The sequence below is a fragment of the Oncorhynchus gorbuscha genome, linkage group LG15 (genome assembly GCF_021184085.1).
Source record: "Oncorhynchus gorbuscha isolate QuinsamMale2020 ecotype Even-year linkage group LG15, OgorEven_v1.0, whole genome shotgun sequence".
Classification (NCBI taxonomy): Eukaryota; Metazoa; Chordata; class Actinopteri; order Salmoniformes; family Salmonidae; genus Oncorhynchus; species Oncorhynchus gorbuscha.
Genome location: NC_060187.1, coordinates 27,326,096 through 27,345,813, shown reverse-complemented (window position 1 = coordinate 27,345,813; position 19,718 = coordinate 27,326,096). Strand labels below are relative to the sequence as shown.

The window sequence follows — 19,718 nt, the reverse complement described above, 5'->3', positions numbered from 1 at the left end:
AAAGAGGGAGGCTGAGCATAAAAGAGCCCTGTGGAGAGGGAGAAGTGAACTGGCGAGAGAGGAGTGGAAAACATGGATGTATGGAGGTTGAGCTTCTCAGGGCTGGACTCATAGCCTGCACCGCTCTTCATCTCTCTCTGCCCATCACCAAACACTCATGACCCCAGCCTTTCCTCCTTCAGTCTGGAGCAGCACGACTCATCCCATTTAACATGCCTCCCCCTCAGCCAGAGCAAGATGGACTGGGAGAAGAGGAGAGTGGGAGGAGAGAGAAATGACAGCGGAGGAGTTGTTTTAAATCCATTGCTTTTAGTGACTGCACGGTCTCTGCGTGGCCAAACTGGCCCGGTGAAAGATATCTGTGGTGGATTAGTGAAATAACCTGTATTGTACCCTCACTCTTTCACGCTCTCTCTTGCACCACTGCAGGCAGGGATGTGAAGGGAACAGATTTCTGGTTGTTTGTCCTAGCTTTCCCAGCTGTTACTGCTGCATTAGATTAGTCCTGGCTGGAAGGGTCTGCTGGGCCTCCCTGTTTCTACATGTTTCTGTGTCTTTCTGGCTCATGTTGGCGCGGAGGTTCTGTCAGTCCCATCAAACAGCATCACATTGACACTCCTATCTCACTGTGTTCTTCTCTCTCGTCTCTCGCTCCCTCTATTCCTCGTCTCTCTCCATCTTCCTCTAGTCCATCTGTCTTTTGGTCATGCTTCTTCTCTCTCCTCAGTGTAATGTGAGTGGGCTCTTTCCTGTGTGAGAGACAGTCTTAAAGCTTAGTCAGTGTATGAAATGGCACAGAGATGGAGAGTTCTGTGCTTTCAGGTCTGTGTGATCCCGGGCCACCCAGAACCAGCCTTCAACGCTGGAACGGGGCCAATCAGCCAGGTAAAGGCTAGATGCACACACGCACGCACACACATGCACACGCATACTCACAGTGAGTCTGCACACATGCATTGCACACACATGCTCACGTAAAATGGCACCTTCGTTACACACACAAACTCCCAGCCACTCACAGCTTTATGAAAACCGTATGGCTGAGTGCTCTGTTGCCATAAGTCTTTCATAAACCCAAACCCTTTCCTGGCAAACTGGTGTCTTTTTATGACTAATCTGTAGCTTACTAATAGCTCCTGCCTCAGCAATGTCTTAGTTGTACTTCCATGTGTTGAATGTTTTTATAGATTTTTCCCTCTCTTAAAGTGAATTTTTCTGAATTTAGCCTAGTTCCTGGTTTAGCCCTACACATGGCTCCCTCATGGGCCCTCTGTGTCCAGACTCCAGGGGAGGCCACTTTGATCATAGCCAGTGACTGCAATTCCCAAGAGCCCCCACACTGCAGCCCAGGGCCAGTGGCCAGGCCGTAAAGGGAGAATTCGTTGGCGTCAACGAGTGCTTACTCCTGAGGTGTATGTTTATATCTGGCACTCAGAGGAGGGGAAGCAATGCCTCTTGGTATGTGTATTAGTCTGGATGAGGAAGCCCTATAGTGACCTGATGTAGGGATAGGAGGAGGAACAGGAAGATCTACAGTGCCAATGATTCACAGAGCCAGTAGTATAATTGCCTGAGAGGACTAGTGAAAAGTTAATGTGTGAGCCAAAGCTCCGTCTGGCCTCCACACGTCTGCCTGTCTGTCTGCCTCATCTCTCTCACTGTATGTGTGAAGGCTTGAAGACTTCCAACAGGAACACAAAGGAAGCTAAATGTTTATTTGAAAACTCCTCACGTTAAAAAACGTGCATCTGTTCACTCCGATATTGTGTGTTACTTGAGCAATAAGGCACGGAGGGGTGTGGTATATGGCCAATATACCACGGCTAAGGGCAGTTCTCTCAACGCGGAGTGGCTAGATACAGTCCTTAGCCATGGTATATTGGCCATATACCACAAACCCCTGATGCCTTATTGCTAGTATAAACTGGTTACCAATGTAATTAGAGCAGTAAAAATGTATGTTTTGTCATACCCTTTGTACAATGTATGATATACCACAGCTGTCAGCCAATCAGCATTCAGGGTTTAAACACTCAGTTTATAATGTTGCTTTTACCACTCTGACTTCAGCACTGCCCCGCTGACTTTGAATGACTCACAAGATTCAGTACATTGTCAATAGACCCATAAACAGTCCCAAAAAAGGCATGCAGAGACGGGTTGCCTTAGAAACCAGTAGTTGGAAGTTAGCCTTTGTCTCAGTGTTGGTTCCATGGTGGCAGGTGGGCAGGAGGAGGAGCAGTGACACTAGGTAGCTGCTCTCTCTAGCTCAATGAACAGACCAGTTTGATGTAGATTTGGCTCAGTCTGAACTCCTGAGCCAACAACTTTTTACAGGACTCCGATAACCTTTAGAGGACTCAGGCAGGAGTAGTAAGTATATTTCTGGGTGAAAATCACCCTGTAACATGTCACTCAACCTCTCTCCTGATCCTCATTTCCTCTGTCTCCATGTGTCTTGACTGAGTCTGGTTCAAATCAATCTATACATCATACCACCTCCTCTCTTCAAACTAGTTAATTCTTTCCTTGACTGTCCATAGTCCTGTCCCTGCATATGACATGCACACAGTCCGAAGCCCCCAGGATTGTATGTGCAGGGAGGGAACAGGGAAGGCTGCTGTCTCCAAGTGGTCATAAACGAGACCATTAGGAACCAATTTAAAGTAATGGCGCTCTAATGAAAACAAGATGGCTCCTTCCCCTCGAATTCCACACTTCCACAATGTGTCACTTCCACAATGTGCTTTCTCAACACTAGGGGAGTCTGAGCAGTACACACTGACATGTTGATGAAGACAGAATGTTCCCTCTCCAGGAATGTCTGTGATGTCTCTGGGTTGGGGGGGAAGAGAAAGGCAGATGCAGACCCCCCCCCCCCCAGTGGCTGTACGGTCAGCCGCCTGCCTGTCTCTAGGGGTCTTCATATGGGAGCCCTAGCCCAGGGGGGAGAGACTGGAGGCCTGGCTGGAAATGAAGACATGCTGTCTGGAAGAAGAACCACCCTACTGTCATCCTCAATCTTCCAGACTGGGAATTTCTTGGCCAAGGCCTGCCTATAGACTCCAATGACCATCTATGACAGCTCCAAACAGTAGGCTTGCTCTTACTGGGTAGAGTAGCTGTGTGGATGAGCAGCAGACATTCTCTTCATAATCTATTACTGTACATATAAATCATGCCAGATGGCAGGTTCATAACCTATGATTTCTCAGTTAAAATGGTTTATTTGTGTGTGTTCGAGTGCTGCTGTTGTCACTGGTGGCTAGGATATGGTTAGGGTTAGTCTAGTCCACAGGATGTGACCTGAGCTTACCCTGTCTGCCTCGCTGTGTGTCTGTGTGCGTTGTGTATTTGTGTTATCTGTTTGCTCGCTGGTTGTTGACATTTGGCGGTGCTGTAGAGCGAACAGTGCTGTAATTCTGTTATGATCCTATGCTGTGGAACTTAAGTAAACACTATTACAGCCAAATCCCCTTAGCACTCCACTTCTGTCTAATTGCATTATCTCTGATGAAGGTAGGATTATACACACCATCTGATGCCATGCAATATTGCCTAACACACAGCCTGTTACTATTGTTATTGTGCGCGCACAAATTAGAGAGCGGCTGAGATTCTTATGTAGGTGTGCATTGTGGATCATAATAGTGTGTTGTGTAGTCAGCTTCTCATGCATTATGTGGACATGTGTGTACTTGTATTGTTCAGTCATAGAGCACACACTGTGGGTCTGTGATGTGTACTGTCTAATCATGTGCTTAAATCTATAACCAGGACAGAAGTGATTAGTTGTGGCCTGTAGTCAGATTCTCATTAGACGTGCTCTGTCTGTCTGATACTGAGTTATGCCTCTGAATGATGACTTCCATTTAAACGGTTTCTTTCAGAGCAGCTGTTTGTGTGCTAGGGAGGGAAGGAGAGAGCTATAATTAAAGCCTTAGTATCTATACTGAACAAAAATATAAATGGAACATGCAACAATTTCAACAATTTTACGGAGTTACAGTTCATATAAGTCAGTCAATTGAAATGAATAACACGGTAAGGGTGTCGGCGTGGCCGCGGCCACGTGGAGTTCCAGGTCTCCGGTAGCCTCTGGAACTGCCGATCTGCGGCCAACAAGGCAGAGTTCATCTCAGCCTATGCCTCCCTCCAGTCCCTCGACTTCTTGGCACTGACGGAAACATGGATCACCACAGATAAAACTGCCACTCCTACTGCTCTCTCTTCGTCCGCCCACGTGTTCTCGCACACCCCGAGAGCTTCTGGTCAGCGGGGTGGTGGCACCGGGATCCTCATCTCTCCCAAGTGGTCATTCTCTCTTTCTCCCCTTACCCATCTGTCTATCGCCTCCTTTGAATTCCATGCTGTCACAGTTACCAGCCCTTTCAAGCTTAACATCCTTATCATTTATCGCCCTCCAGGTTCCCTCGGAGAGTTCATCAATGAGCTTGATGCCTTGATAAGCTCCTTTCCTGAGGACGGCTCACCTCTCACAGTTCTGGGCGACTTTAACCTCCCCACGTCTACCTTTGACTCATTCCTCTCTGCCTCCTTCTTTCCACTCCTCTCCTCTTTTGACCTCACCCTCTCACCTTCCCCCCCTACTCACAAGGCAGGCAATACGCTCGACCTCATCTTTACTAGATGCTGTTCTTCCACTAACCTCATTGCAACTCCCCTCCAAGTCTCCAACCACTACCTTGTATCCTTTTCCCTCTCGCTCTCATCCAACACTTCCCACACTGCCCCTACTCGGATGGTATCGTGCCGTCCCAACCTTCGCGCTCTCTCCCCCGCTACTCTCTCCTCTTCCATCCTATCATCTCTTCCCTCTGCTCAAACCTGCTCAAACCTTCTCCAACCTATCTCCTGATTCTGCCTCCTCAACCCTCGTCTCCTCCCTTTCTGCATCCTTTGACTCTCTATGTCCCCTATCCTCAAGGCCGGCTCGGTCCTCTCCTCCCGCTCCGTGGCCCGACGACTCATTGCGAGCTCACAGAACAGGGCTCCGGGCAGCCGAGCGGAAATGGAGGAAAACTCGCCTCCCTGCGGACCTGGCATCCTTTCGCTCCCTCTCTCTACATTTTCCTCTTTTGTCTCTGCTGCTAAAGCCACTTTCTACCACTCTAAATTCCAAGCTTCTGCCTCTAACCCTAGGAAGCTCTTTGCCACCTTCTCCTCCCTCCTGAATCCTCCTCCCCCTCCCCCCTCCTCCCTCTCTGCAGATGACTTCGTCAACCATTTTGAAAAAGAAGGTCGACGACATCCGATCCTCGTTTGCTAAGTCAAATGACACCGCTGGTTCTGCTCACACTGCCCTACCCTGTGCTCTGACCTCTTTCTCCCCTCTCTCTCCAGATGAAATCTCGCGTCTTGTGACGGCCGGCCGCCCAACAACCTGCCCGCTTGAGCCTATCCCCTCCTCTCTTCTCCAGACCATTTCCGGAGACCTTCTCCCTTACCTCACCTCGCTCATCAACTCATCCCTGTCCGCTGGCTACGTCCCTTCCGTCTTCAAGAGAGCGAGAGTTGCACCCCTTCTGAAAAAACCTACACTCGATCCCTCCGATATCAACAACTACAGACCAGTATCCCTTCTTTCTTTTCTCTCCAAAACTCTTGAACGTGCCGTCCTTGGCCAGCTCTCCCGCTATATCTCTCTCAGATTGACCTTCTTGATCCAAATCAGTCAGGTTTCAAGACTAGTCATTCAACTGAGACTGCTCTTCTCTGTATCACGGAGGCGCTCCGCACCGCTAAAGCTAACTCTCTCTCCTCTGCTCTCATCCTTCTAGACCTATCGGCTGCCTTCGATACTGTGAACCATCAGATCCTCCTCTCCACCCTCTCCGAGTTGGGCATCTCCGGCGCGGCCCACGCTTGGATTGCGTCCTACCGGACAGGTCGCTCCTACCAGGTGGCGTGGCGAGAATCTGTCTCCTCACCACGCGCTCTCACCACTGGTGTCCCCCAGGGCTCTGTTCTAGGCCCTTTCCTATTCTCGCTATACACCAAGTCACTTGGCTCTGTCATAACCTCACATGGTCTATCCTATCATTGCTATGCAGACAACGCACAATTAATCTTCTCCTTTCCCCCTTCTGATGACCAGGTGGCGAATCGCATCTCTGCATGTCTGGCAGACATATCAGTGTGGATGACGGATCACCACCTCAAGCTGAACCTCGGCAAGATGGAGCTGCTCTTCCTCCCGGGGAAGGACTGCCCGTTCCATGATCTCGCCATCACGGTTGACAACTCCATTGTGTCCTCCTCCCAGAGCGCTAAGAACCTTGGCGTGATCCTGGACAACACCCTGTCGTTCTCAACTAACATCAAGGCGGTGGCCCGTTCCTGTAGGTTCATGCTCTACAACATCCGCAGAGTACGACCCTGCCTCACACAGGAAGCGGCGCAGGTCCTAATCCAGGCACTTGTCATCTCCCGTCTGGATTACTGCAACTTGCTGTTGGCTGGGCTCCCTGCCTGTGCCATTAAACCCCTACAACTCATCCAGAACGCCGCAGCCCGTCTGGTGTTAAACCTTCCCAAGTTCTCTCACGTCACCCCGCTCCTCCGCTCTCTCCACTGGCTTCCAGTTGAAGCTCGCATCCGCTACAAGACCATGGTGCTTGCCTACGGAGCTGTGAGGGGAACGGCACCTCAGTACCTCCAGGCTCTGATCAGGCCCTACACCCAAACAAGGGCACTGCGTTCATCCACCTCTGGCCTGCTCGCCTCCCTACCACTGAGGAAGTACAGTTCCCGCTCAGCCCAGTCAAAACTGTTTGCTGCTCTGGCCCCCCAATGGTGGAACAAACTCCCTCACGACGCCAGGACAGCGGAGTCAATCACCACCTTCCGGAGACACCTGAAACCCCACCTCTTTAAGGAATACCTAGGATAGGATAAAGTAATCCTTCTCACCCCCCCCCTTTAAGATTTAGATGCACTATTGTAAAGTGACTGTTCCACTGGATGTCATAAGGTGAATGCACCAATTTGTAAGTCGCTCTGGATAAGAGCGTCTGCTAAATGACTTAAATGTAAATGTAATGTAAATGGTAATCTATGGATTTCACATGCCTTACAGACAGAAATACTGTTTCATCTGCTGTCCGAATGGCTGCTCTCAGACGATCCCGCTGGTGAAGAAGCAGGATGTGGAGGCCCTGGGCTGGCGTGATTACACGTGCTCTGCGGTTGTGAGGCCTGAGGTTGTGAGGCCGGTTGGACGTACCGCCAAATTCTCTAAATTTACGTTGGAGCTGGCTTATGGTAGAGAAATGAGTATTACATTCTCTGGCAACAGCTCTGGTGGACATTCCTGTGGTCAGCATGCCTATTGCATGCTCCCTCAACACTTGAGACATTTGTGGCATTGTGTTGTGACAAAACTATACAATTTAGTGGCCTTTTATTGTCCTAAGCACAAGGTGCACCTTCGTAATTATCATGCTGTTAAATCAGCTTCTTAATATGCCAGACCTGTCAGGTGGGTAAATTATCTTGACAAAGGAGAAATGCTCACTAACAGGGATGTAAACAAATTTGTGCACAAGATTTGAGAGAAATACATTTTTGTGCATAAAGGACATTCCTGGGATAATTTATTTCAACACATGAAACATAGGATCAACATTTTAATGTTGTGTTTCTATTTTCGATCTCCATCTCATTGCTGGGAAGGGATGTGATCTGGGCCCGGCCACATCACCTCAACACAACACATTGGTGAGAGGAGACAAGGCTTTATCTGTGCAAGTGGAGAGGCTGATCTGTGGCAAGAAGGGAAGATGTCCCTTAATGCAGTCTGTTCTGTCTGCCTTGCTCTCTGAATGAGGGGAAAAGCCATAAAAACACTGGCACAGGAGCAGACAAGCTGGATTGTACCATTTGTGTGGGGTTGGATGGAGGATACTCTCTTTTATAAACAAGCAGGCACTGGCAGAGGCTGGTACATTGAGAACCCAGTAGTGCTGAGCGATTAGTAATTATTTTCTTTAACATGAAATGCACTTTGCATTATGTGAGTTGAATGCTGTAACAACACAGAATAAAACAAAAGTCCCATGATGGTAGTGACTGGCTATTACTGCTTATCACTTATTAACCATAATTTATTCACATTTAATACAACATTTCAGTTTTTTGTATTACATTTACTTTATTTGATGACTTTAATTCCGGGCCATTATCATCTCTAGAGCTGCTGCTGTCTGACAAAAACAAAATGTTATTAGTTCTTCAGAGTAAATAAGGCATACTTTGACTCCTGAATACCAACTATCAATCACTTAGACTAGGTATTTTCAGGTAGAAATACCTCTATCTCTCTCGAATATGCATTCTTCTCTTTTACGTAGCAGGTGTAAAAGAAACACAATGGACAATGGATTATGGTCATTGTAGTTAATTACCATGTTTTCTGTGTTAAACTGAGTAGAATATTGGCTTGGCATGCATGTTGGTCCAGTTCAGACACATCTGCATAGTTTCCATGGTTGCAAACCGGAAACACCCACCCCCCTTCTCCCTCCCTCCCTTTTCCATCTAATTAATACAGACCAACACTTCCATTCAGAAGCCCACTCCCTCTCTACAACCCCCTCCTTTACAACCCCCCACCATTTCTCTTTCTCTACTCTGTCTCTCTCTCTCCCTCTGTTAAGCTGGGTGAAACAGGGAAATGTAAATCTGCTGACAGCCCCTCTTGTGTGAGGCCAGAAGAGGGGTATGTAGGGGAAAACACTCCTGGACTGCAGAGCAATGGGCTTGTGAGGAGATTACAGTCAATTCACTGAGTGTAGTTTTGGTTCTGTTGTGTAGTGCCGTGTCTAGAGCACTGCATTTGGACCATTGTTGAACAAACAGCCATGTCATGAAAATGAGGCTACCTGAATTGTACAGTCCAATTGTACAAATGTTCATATCAGTCCTGCTTTTCAAATCAAATGTATTTAAAAAGCACTTCTTACATCAGCTAATATCTCGAAGTGCTGTACAGAAACCCAGCCGAGAACCCCAAACAGCAAGCAATGCAGGTGTATAAACTCCCTAGAAAGGCCCGAACCTAGGAAGAAACCTAGAGAGGAACCAGGCTATGAGGTGTGGCTAGTCCTCTTCTGGCTGTGCCAGGTGGAGATTAACAGAACATGGCCAAGATGTTCATAAATGACCAGCATGGTCAAATAATAATAATCACAGTGGTTGTCGAGGGTGCAACAGGTCAGCACCTCAGGAGTAAATTTCAGTTGGCTTTTCACAGCCGACCATTGAGAGGATCTCTACCGCTCCTGCTGTCTCTAGAGAGTTGAAAACAGCAGGTCTGGGACAGGTAGCACGTCCGGTGAACAGGTCAGGGTTCCATAGCCGCAGGCAGAACAGTTGAAACTGGAGCAGCAGCATGGCCAGGTGGACTGGGGACAGCAAGGAGTCATCAGGCCAGGTAGTCCTGAGGCATGGTCCTAGGGCTCAGGTCCTCTGAGAGAGAGAATTAAATTCACACAGGACACCGGATATGACAGGAGAAATACTCCAGATATAACAAACTGACCCTAGCCCCCCGACACACAAACGGGTGCGGTAAAAATACTGGAGGCTGAGACAGGAGGGGTCAGCTTTTGGATCTCCTCCCCCTCTCCTCCCTCTTCTGCAAAATCTGAGCTGTTAATGTGCTTTTGCATCACAATGATCCCTGCCAGCACAGGGCCAGGCTACCTCAAAGACCTGCTTCCGCCTCGCATGCTCTCTCTGCCGCCTCGCGATGAGCTCTCTCTGCCGCCTCGCGATGAGCTCTCTCTGCCGCCTCGCGATGAGCTCTCTCTGCCGCCTCGCGATGAGCTCTCTCTGCCGCCTCGCGATGAGCTCTCTCTGCCGCCTCGCGATGAGCTCTCTCTGCCGCCTCGCGATGAGCTCTCTCTGCCGCCTCGCGATGAGCTCTCTCTGCCGCCTCGCGATGAGCTCTCTCTGCCGCCTCGCGATGAGCTCTCTCTGCCGCCTCGCGATGAGCTCTCTCTGCCGCCTCGCGATGAGCTCTCTCTGCCGCCTCGCGATGAGCTCTCTCTGCCGCCTCGCGATGAGCTCTCTCTGCCGCCTCGCGATGAGCTCTCTCTGCCGCCTCGCGATGAGCTCTCTGCCGCCTTTTTCCTTATTTCTTTACCTCTATCTTTCTCCCTGATATCTGGTTTATTTCATCTGTCAGTGCTCAGATTGACTCTGTCGGTTGTATTTGTGATTTTGAGCACTACAAAATGCCTCTAACAGAGTAGAGGGAGGGATATGAGGGGGTTGAGGCTTTTTGGATAGGTGCCCTCCTCTTGGACAGCCATCTTGAAAGTGGTTCATTGAGCCTCCCCGTCCCCTCTGGGTTGTCACCACTGAATGGTCCTTTCAGGACTCCAGACTAGCAAGTCGAGACCACCTAACCTTCCTCAGGGAGAGAACTGTGCCAGGTCCGGGGCATTTAGACTTCTGTATTATACAGACAGACATGTATACAGTGAGCCCAGCCAAGCTCATCACACCGATCCTGTACTTCCAATACTCTCATTTAAAAGGCCACCCAACAAGACCCATTCAGTGTCACACACATTCAGATAAACCAGGTTCCCATCCAACCATCCAATAAAAAAAGTCCACAGGCTTTCAAAGATAATTTGTAAAAATACAAATAACTTCAGATCTTCATTGTAAAGGTTTTAAACACATGCTTGTTCGCAGTGAACCATAAACAATTAATGAACATGCACCTGTGGAACGGTCATTAGGACACTAACAGGTAGGCAATTAAGGTCACAGTTATGAAAACTTAGGACACTAAAGAGGCCTTTCTACTGACTCTGGAAAAACACCAAAAGAAAGATGCCCAGGGTCCCTGCTCGTCTCTGTGAACGTGCCTTCGACATGCTGCAAGGAGGCATGAGGACTGCAGATGCGGCCAGGGCAATAAATTGCAATGTCCGTACTGTGAGACTCATAAGACGGCGCTACAGGGAGACAGGATGGACAGCTGATCGTCCTCGCAGTGGCAGACCACGTGTAATACCTGCACAGGATCGGTACATCCAAACATCACACCTGCGGGACAGGTACAGGATGGCAACAACAACAACTGCCCGAGTTACACCAGGAACGCACAATCCCTCCATCAGTGCTCAAACTATCCGCAATAGGCTGAGAGAGGCTGGACTGAGGGCTTGCAGGCCTGTTGTAAGGCAGGTCCTCACCAGACATCACCTGCAACAACGTCTCCTATGGGCACAAACCCACCGTCGCTGGACCAGACAGGACTGGCAAAAAGTGCTCTTCACTGACGAGTCGCGGGTTTGTCTCACCGGGGGATGGTCGGATTTGTGTTTGTCAAAAGAATGAGCATTACAACGAGGCATGTACTCTGGAGCGGGATTGATTTCGAGGTGGAGGCCTCGTCATGGTCTGGGGCAGTGTGTCACAGCATCATCAGACTGAGCTTGTTGTCATTGCAGGTAATCTCAACCCTGTACGTTACAGGGAAGACATCCTCCTCCCTCATGAGGTACCCTTCCTGTAGGCTCATCCTGACATGACCCTCCAGCATGATGATGCCACCAACCATACTGCTCGTTCTGTGTGTGATTTCCTGCAAGACAGGAATGTCAGTGTTCTGCCATGGCCAGCGAAGACCCTGGATCTCAATTCTATTGAGCACGTCTGGGACCTGTTGGATCGGAGGGTGAGGGCTAGGGCCATTCCCCCCAGAAATGTCTGGGGACTTGCAGGTGCCTTGGTGGGAGAGTGGGGTAACATCTCACAACAAGAACGGAAAAATCTGGTGCCATGAAGAGATGCACTGCAGTACTTAATGCAGCTGGTGGCCACACCAGATACTGACTTACTTTGTGACGTTGACCCCCCCCATTTGTTCAGGGACATATTATTCCATTTCTGTTAGTCACATATTATTCAATTTCTGTTAGTCACATGTCTGTGGAACTTGTTCAGTTTTTCTGTGGAACTTGTGTTCATACAAATATTTACACATGTTAAGTTTGCTGAAAGACGTTTCTTTTTTTTCCAGAGTTTACATGTCAGATAGAAATGTCCTGACGTGCCTGATGGAAACAGAAAAATTGTCAGTAAACTTTCCAAATGTTGACAAAACAAAATACGCTCGACAAGGTGGGATCTTTTTGTCTAAAATTGAATTATGTAATAAATGGCAGTGGAAAAGCTTTTATGCCCAAATATTGACACAGTAACCATCATATCGAAGTACATTTGGAGTCACGATGACATGGTGTGTGTTCCTCCCACTATGCCTTGGGAAAGCATGCAGTTTATTATGGTACAGATGAAATAAGGTATGATGAACTTCACAGGGTGGTGAAAGTGCACGGTGATGAGCTTGATGCTCCTTTCCAATAAATATTGAGGGTCTTATTCTGGTGACATGATTAATGCTTGACTGCCGTTCGACAAATAAAAATAATCTTGCTCTTTTGTCCATAATATTCTCATTTTGTAGTAGCCTATACCTGCATTGTATCTGCCAGCTGTAGGCTAGAGTACACTTGTCAAGACCAGAGTGGGCACATTCACTATGTAACGCAACATTTTTTGTGACAAAAACCATTAGTACAGTTGAAAATGCAATGGAAACCCATTTAATTTGTATTTTTATTCGGTACATAGGAATTTAACTGCAAAAGTAATTTTTATTTGCCCTACGTCATCACGCACAGTCTTTTCGCTTCAACAAGTCAATTTGATGGAAATGCATCTGATTGTAAACGTGCATTCCACCAGAGATGTGTTACCATCAAATTCACTTATTGCAGATAAAAAGCTGTGCGTGATGATGTAGTGCACTTTGAACCTACTTTTGAGGTTTCTCGCTTAATTCATTTTTAGAATATTCACATTAAAATCTGTTGCCAATTGGATGGAAACCAAGCTATTGATGCACATTTAGTTTACTCCTTGTTTTGGGAATGCATTTGACTTTTCTCTTGTATCTGCCTGTTCCCATAACAAGTAGGCCTTCACACTTTTCTTCCTTTGGTTTCCATAGTAACTGTTGTCTGTTTTGGGCCAAGATTATTTTCGGTACATCGTTTGGGTCTCTTTCTCAGTTAAAAAGCATAAGAGAATGAATGTCAGTGAGAGTGGTGACTGAGGCACACACTGACTTGGTGGAAGAAGATTACAATGAGTGAAATGCTGGCTGTGAGTGGGGGTGATGGGGTCTGTCTGAAAGTGTAGCTCTACCCAGGTCAGGGTGGTTTATTCCTGATTCCCTCGTGTGGCCCATATGGACCATCACTACAACCCCTCACTGTGCTCTTGTCCCTAATGGCTCTGGTCCACAATTACACTTCTCTGGGTTTTGAATAATTCATGTGGTTCTGAGTGGTGCTCAATTATGCATGAGTCCTGATGTTTTGGACACAGCTTGAACACTCCATCGCTCTTTCTCTCCCTTTACAGGGTGTACCCCAGCTGCCCTGTGCCAAGGCCCTGTACAACTACGATGGCAAGGAACCTGGGGACCTCAAGTTCAATAAGGGTGACATTATCATCCTGCGACGCCAGGTGGATGAGAATTGGTACCATGGAGAGATGGGCGGAGTCCACGGCTTTTTACCCACCAACTTTGTTCAGATCATCAAGCCGCTTCCGCAGCCCCCGCCACAGTGCAAGGCCCTCTACGACTTTGAGCTGAAAGACAACGAGGCAGACAAGGACTGTCTGCCCTTCACTAAGGTGAGTTCTAGACCACTGTACAGGCTACAGCCCTACCACACAGGACATTGTCGGTAAAGCTGGAACTACAGTTTCTAGCAAGAGTTATAATTACAACCTATACTGTTTTTTCTAAGCTGTAATTTTCCTGAGTTTTGAGCATCTAACAGCTCAACAACTGTTGATTGTAAAAGCTCTGTTGCTTAACCCTGACCAAACCTCAGTGAAACTGTGTTCCTCTGTCTCTTCCTGCAGATGTGTCATGCGGATGCAAGACATTTTTCCTCCTAGTGTAGAGGACCAGTTATCCACTCACACATCTAGAACTAGACGGCTACTGTACCATTGCTAAATGACTACATTTATCAATCTATTCTAATCAGCTGAAAGGGTAGATTAGAGCTTTCTATCCTTGGATTTTATAAGCAGTCTGCTGTTTTATCTTAATTTTTAAAAACCTTTTATAGGCAAGTCAGTTAAGAACAAATTCTAATTTACAATGACAGCCTACTTGGGAACAGTGGGTTAACTTCCTTGTTCAGGGGCAGAACGACAGATTTTTACCATGACAGCTCGGGGATTCGATCCAGCAACCAGTAGGCTACCTGCCGTCCCTTATGAGCAAAAACTGAAACAAACAAAAGTGCTTATCTTGTTCCTTTTTAAACAGGATCCATTGTATTGTATTACTCTAATAATGTAGCATAACTTGGCACTTCCGGGAGTTTTAATAGAACATGGTCTCGCTCTCTCTCGGCCTCATAATTCTTCTATCCTGGGTGTTTGTTCCTAGAAGATCTGAAAATCTCCTAGTTAGCAGCATCTTTAATGACAGTCTTCCTGGTAACAAGCTCTGCATCTTTTCTCTTCTAGGATGATATTCTGACTGTGATTCGCAGAGTGGACGAAAACTGGGCAGAGGGAATGCTGGGGGATAAAATTGGAATCTTCCCTATATCATATGTTGAGGTAAGCGAAATGTTCCTCCAAGTCTTAACAACCGGAGTGTCCCTGATATGTCCAGGCAAGCATTTTACCTCCGGTAAGAGGTTGGAAAATGCTGAGTATGTTAGTGCAGTCTTTTGTTGTTGTTGTTGCTTTGTCAGACATCTTGCAGAATGTACACATTAGTGCTCTCCCCTTTTGTTTCACCCTTGAAAACAGTCACAGTATATTTCACCAAAGTACTAAACATGCTATTAGATTGTCTGGTCATTGAGCACCTTCTGAGCAGCTTTCAAAATTCCCATGTGCCCCTTAAATACAGCTTTAAAAAGCTTTAGCCATCTTTAGCTTGACATCCTGAGGTAATTCACCATTGTCCTATAAAAGTTTCCCATGATCACTGCTGAGAGAACTGTCTGCTGGTAGGAACCGTACCTGTGTAATAGACATGGGCTTGGTTTCCCGATAGTGATGGAATTTAGGCTTACGAATGTTTTAACAATGCGTCTTTCCTATAACGACCGAAGATGTAACATGCGTTTCCCAAAACACCACACAGAGAACGTTCGCTAAGTGCGTGTTGAGGTGTGTCGATACTGATAGGATCTAAAGAAAACTGATCCGAGAGTAGCTCTGTCTTTCTCCATTCAAATCTTACATTAACATTAGAATTATTCCATAATACTGACGACGGATCAGCTCCTAGAAAGATATTATCATGACTGCACAAATGGAGGTGGCTTACCCTAATGCACTAAAATCTAAATTTGGCACATCATTGCGCACATTACACATTAAATATATTGAGGCAAAAATTAGACAGCAGCCTGCAATTAGGAAAATAGAACGCCGTTGAATGAACATTAAATTGATTTCAATATTATTGAATTGTGTAGGCCTGTAGCCTATCTTTTAAAGCAGTCATTTCTGTTTTCATTTGAAGCATCTTCCTGGTTGTTGAGAATAGGGAGTTTCAGCACCTAGTGAAAGTGCTCGAGCCACGTTACGAACTTCCCTCTTGCACCCAATTCAGGAAACAGATAGTACCCGCTCTATATAAGCAAGACAAAGCAGAAGTTTTTAATGAATTGGCCAATGCACCCTGTGTTGTGCTTATTTAACAGTGACAGCCCATCACATTACTCTGCAGTGGGAGATGCACCGTGCTACAGACCCACCCCCTTTATGAGACTCACAAATGCGCATTTGACAGTGAAGGAGGCATTGTCATTGTGCATTCGTAACCCAGATGGAAATGGGAATTTACCACATGCGACTGTGAAAAATCCACTTGAACACCCCTCAACTGGTAATTCCTTGTGGGAAACTCCTCTATCATCCTGAGCACCCACTTCTCCCAAATGGTAACCTCTATAACATCACCTACTAAGGAAGAGGCCTCTAACAGCATTTTCTGCAGTCAAATGTAACAACAAAACATTATTTATAAAAAGCAATATATTAATGTGATTTATGAACTCTATAATTTGTTTGCAAGCATGATGGCTGTACTTTTAGTTTATGGTTGCAGCTTGTTGGCCATTTAGCCAATCTGCTTTCAAGTCACATGAATGCATCCAACTGGCATTTATGACTTCACAACTGGTAAATTCCCACCTCCCACATGGTTACAAACGCAGCATCAGAGTGGAACCTTGAGAGACCTAACATAACAATCCTGTCACAACAGACAATGCCAGGAACATTTGTGAATGCTGAAGATTGTTAATTGCATTTAATTTTCCTGCTGTACCGAAACCGAACCATGACCCCAAATACGTACTGAACCGTGGGTTTGGTGAATTGTTACACTTCCAATGGTAGAGAGAAGCCCGGGAGTGGGCAGAGGCTTGTCATAAAAGAAAGAGCAATTTGAGAAGGAAAGACATTTTCTGTGTGAATGCTTTTGTGAAGGTTATCTTTGACTCTGACATTGAAAATTACATTCTTAGAAGCAGAGGAGAATTTAAAAAATATTTCTTCTCATTTTTCATGGCACTTCATGTGACAGATTTAGATTTTTCATAATATCCCGAGGGTGGATATTTTGAAGGGAACGGATGCAAAACAACTAATGGATACAATTGACCATGTTTTCACAGCAGAGAAATGCAACATTTTCCACCAAGAAAGAACATTTTGACTCGGGTTACATAAACAAATGTGCAACTGATGACTACTGTACATTCAGCATATGTCAGACAGTAAACAGCTTTCTTTTTAAAACAAAATATGAGCAATTCTGGAACTGTCATGGAGGACAAGCTATAATCTTGTTTTGTGTAGCCATACTTGATTGTGTCTGACAGAGTTATTTCTGTACAGTGATTTTATACTGATACCCATTCTATATTTGGTTCTATATACTTCGCTGTATATCTGATCTAGTGCTATGTGTGCACTCATTTAGCACGGCCTCTCCTCAGGATTGGTTTGAAATTCTCCACTTTTATGTCCCAAGTAGAGGGAGAGCAGCTCGGGGCTATCTGTGTCGTGGAGTGCTCCCTCGTTCTCCCTGTGATTAGCTAAACCCTTTTTAGTGTTCCTCCTTTGATTCCTACCTCACATGAAAGGCTGCTGTCTGCTCTGCTGCCTGTCTGAAAACCATTGACTCCCTGAGCCCAAGGTTCTCTCTCAACCCCCTGGCACTGGCAGCATTCTCAGCCTACTGCTTTCTCCCATCAGATACAGGCATAGGGTGGTTCTTACTACAACTAGGTTTATTATGAAGATTGACGGCTTTCATTATCATATTAACGACAATGACTCCTTTTCTCTCCTATCTACCCCACCCCATCCTGCCCTCCTTTCCTTCCCCTCTTCCCTCTCTCCTCCTGTAGTTTAACACAGCAGCGCGTCAGCTGATTGAGTTGGACAAGCCTGGGGACTCGAGTGGGGACTCTGGCGAGGGGGCCTCATCGGGCCCCCAGAGTAACGGTGGCCCCCACCGAGCAGGGGAGAAGAAGAACAGTAAGAAGCGCCACTCGTTTACATCCCTCACCATGTCCCACAAGCCCTGTCTGGCCCCGCCCCCCCAGAGACACTCCATGGAGATCAGTGGGCCCGTCCTCATCAGCTCCTCCAACCCCACGGCAGCCGCACGCATCGGAGAGATCAGCGGAGGACTGTCCTGCAGCGCACCCTCACAGGTGAGATGGGGGGGAGGGGAGGAGGAGATGGGAGGGCTCTTCTGCAGCGCACCCTTACAGATATATACTGTATGGTGAGATGAAGGGGGAGAGAGCTTCTTCGTTTCCCCTAGTCCAGTGTCTTTGTACTGTTTGGTTAGTGGTATTCAACGAGGAAGCCACTAAATGGAGAACCTTATGTCTTCTGAAGTATTCTGTATGATCAATAGACTTGTTCAGAACCCTGACTTTATTGTCCCCATTAATGAATTCCTCCAGAATTGACTGCATATTTTTGTTCTGAACAATATTGTCCTCTTAAACCAGAATTGGGAAAACCATCATGTTGTCCAGCATAGCAGCCTCATTTGTCTATGGTTGGCTGCCTGTACTATGGACAAGCGTATAATCACTGCCATTTATTTCATGGGATAGCTGATGATAGACTCTTGGAAATGGACTGTCACCAAGTCTGTCATAGCCCTCAGTGTGTGTCCAGCCTCCTGCCCATGTCGGCTCCACACTTCGTCTGGGCCTGTTAATCAGGGGTAATGAGTGAGAGAGAGGAACAGGGAGAAACAATGAGCACGCAAGATTCTCACGCCACAAGCACAAACAAGCAGATTGAACTAACATTCTTGTTTTCATCCGATGTTTGTTTCCCTGACAAAGATTCCCAGTCTCCTGTCACCACACAATTCCCTCCCACTCTCCCCCCGTCATTCCGAACAGGCCATAGCTCCATCCAAGCGTTGGAAATCATGGATGTGTGACTCCACTCGCCCGCAAAAAAGACTGCAGCTTAGCCCCGAGGTTTCCACAGCAACCTCGGAATGGCAACAACTCACAGCTGCTCTGGTTGCCTGGCACTGTTTAGGGAGAGGGGCTGGGGACATGACAGACAGACAGACAGTCAGACAGATTTGTCAGCGTCTTAGGCAGACGTTCTGTGACCGACGGAAGCTGTGAAGTGAGGAAACTTTTTTAGAATGTTGCTTAGTTTTTTGCAGCTGAGCAGAGAACAGTGTAGAGGAGAACTGCCTCACCCCAGCCTGCCTGGTATACAGAGTAGGGACTTTTATACTGACATTGCAAATGACCATATACTCGTTATATGAAGATCGGATGTTGACTTCATCTTATCAGTGTTTTTTGCTTTGAAGTGTCAAAATAATTAGTCTTTCTGAAATGTGTTTTTAAATTAAGCCGACAGAGCTTTGTCTGTGGTTTGACAGCATTCATATTAAAGTAACATGCAAAACATTACTGAGTTAGTTCATATAAGGAATATAAGCCCCTAATCTATGGATTTCACAAAATTGGCAATGCCCTCCAATAATATTGGCACCCTTGGTCAATGTGAGCAAAATGTGCTGTGAAAAATGTTTCTTTGCTGTTTATCCTCTTGGTCTATCATTCAAAATATTTACAAAAGTCAAACCTTTAATTGAAGTAAAATTATTTTTAAAAATGTATGTGAAATAAATTAAATATTCTTCTCCGAAACATGTGTGCCACAATTATTGGCACCCCTAGAAGTTCTTTTGAGTAAAATCTAACTGAAGTATATTTCCATTCATATTTTACATTTTAAGTTCATCTAAGTGATTAGGAACGCTTAAGTGGTAAGCCATGACTTCCTGTTTTACTGTGGTATAAATATGAGTTGACAAGTTCCCAAAGTCATCCTTCACTATGGGAAAGACCCGAGAATATAGTAATGATGTGCGACAAAAGGTTGTTGAGCTGCACAAATCAGGAAATGGCTATAAGACAATAGCTCAAAGGTCTGAAAATGCCCATTTCCTCTATCAGGGCAATAATTAAGAAATGTAGCTGTTAGCAATCGGCCTGGAAGAGAAAGTGTGTCTATTTTGACCCCACGCACAGTGAGGAGGATGGTTCGAGTTGCCAAAG

The 19,718-nt window shown here is 46.4% G+C and overlaps 1 protein-coding gene across 3 annotated transcripts in view; it reads left to right on the top strand.

Annotated features, from left to right (window-relative positions):
• The window catches only part of LOC123996838 (E3 ubiquitin-protein ligase SH3RF1-like), a 73,331-nt gene that overhangs the window by 25,284 nt on the left and 28,329 nt on the right, over positions 1-19,718 (top strand). For 2 of the 3 annotated variants that reach the window (XM_046300600.1, XM_046300599.1), the window contains exons 3-6: positions 823-885; positions 13,474-13,749; positions 14,602-14,697; positions 17,514-17,822. In XM_046300600.1, coding sequence (XP_046156556.1) covers positions 823-885; positions 13,474-13,749; positions 14,602-14,697; positions 17,514-17,822 — 744 coding nt within the window. The remainder of the gene's footprint in view (positions 1-822; positions 886-13,473; positions 13,750-14,601; positions 14,698-17,513; positions 17,823-19,718) is intronic. The other variant, XM_046300602.1, reaches the window with a different exon arrangement.